The 1,513-nt window shown below is 22.5% G+C and overlaps 1 protein-coding gene across 2 annotated transcripts in view; it reads left to right on the forward strand.

Moving 5' to 3' along the window:
- LOC107623233 (cytochrome P450 87A3-like) overlaps positions 1-1,513 on the forward strand; it is an 8,653-nt gene that overhangs the window by 3,258 nt on the left and 3,882 nt on the right. For both annotated transcript variants that reach the window (XM_016325454.2, XM_021117238.1), the window contains exon 3: positions 188-349. In XM_016325454.2, coding sequence (XP_016180940.1) covers positions 188-349 — 162 coding nt within the window. The remainder of the gene's footprint in view (positions 1-187; positions 350-1,513) is intronic.

Consider the following 1,513-nt stretch of genomic DNA (forward strand, 5'->3'; position numbering starts at 1 on the left):
CGATTTATTTTGGGTCACTTCTGAGTCGAATCGAAATAGATTCAACAACTTTTTAGAATTGGATTCAAATTTACTTAAATCCGGTCCGGCTCATGAACACCCATAGCTAAAACTATTCTAAAACTAGTTTGAAAAAAAATTTAATTAAGCTTGTTCGTCTTATTAGTTTTTTGGTCTTGTGTTGCAGATGAACTTTCAATTTTTTGCAAAGTTTTTTTTCGGGTATGATATTGAAAATTTACCCCGCAATACTGAAAGAATTTCAGAAGAATTATTCACAAATTTTACAGAAGGGTTGAAGACAATTCCATTAAATATTTCAGGAACAAATTACCACAAATGTTTGGAGGTATGGAATCTTAAAATACCAAATTTTATTTTAAATGTTTTTTTATGAGTTTACTTTTTATATACTATACTAAATTACTAATACAAAGGATTGTAAATATATATGTCGCAGAGTACAATTTTAGAGAAGCAGAGATGCAATTTTCATAGAGAATAAATTGAAAATATAAGAGACAGAAAACTTCAAACATAAATTAAATGTTAAATTGAGTTACAAGAATGAAGTATCTTATAAAAATATGATCTTTCAAAAGTTGTATTGAACAGGATGGCAAGTTCTGTGAGAAAAAAAAAAAGAAGAATTTATACAAAAATGTGGCAAAACTATAAAAATGTGCATCATCCAGTTTAATTCTCACTTTAATTAACTACTCTCTTTTAAAGATTTTTAAATATTGATAATTAATATATTTTAGTCCATCAAATGAGAGTTTTAGAAATTACTACACTTGATTTTTACTTAAAAAATTTACATTTTTATCGTTACTCTTCGTGACAGTATCATTAAAAATGTTTATTTCATTATTTATATTATTATATAATATTTATTCAGGAAATAGTATTTTGCAAATAATTTATTATATTCTTTAAATAAAATAAACTCAAATTTCTCGTTTAAAACAACACTTCAATATATTCTAAAAGTAACATATTACCAACAATTATATAATAAATGAAAAAAAATATAAGTACACTAAAATCAATTACTAAAATCAACCACTAAATTTTTATGTTTTTGATTGTTTGTTTTCATTACTTCATTTTTATTGTGTTTAGCTCTTTTCATTTTTTTTAAAAAAGTAGTGAAGTTTTATAAACTAAATCTTAATTTTAAACTAGCACACATAAAAAAATAATATTTATTATTTATGTGAAGTTCAATTAAAAATTATTAGATGATAATTTTATCAAATCCATCAAATTATCTAACAATTCTTAACAATTAATTTCACATAAAAATAACCAAACATAAATTTTTTCTTTATTTTATTTAACATATAATTATTTCGAAATTAAATGACAAGATAGATTCGCCAAATTAGCGAAATAGGCAGGGTGAAGATTGTTTTTAAAACTAATTTTCACATCCGGGATTGAATATATTTTATTCTTATCTATACTTTGATATATATACTATATAATATGAGAATATTAAAAAAATTAG

Source organism: Arachis ipaensis, chromosome B01 (genome assembly GCF_000816755.2).
Source record: "Arachis ipaensis cultivar K30076 chromosome B01, Araip1.1, whole genome shotgun sequence".
Classification (NCBI taxonomy): domain Eukaryota; kingdom Viridiplantae; phylum Streptophyta; class Magnoliopsida; order Fabales; family Fabaceae; genus Arachis; species Arachis ipaensis.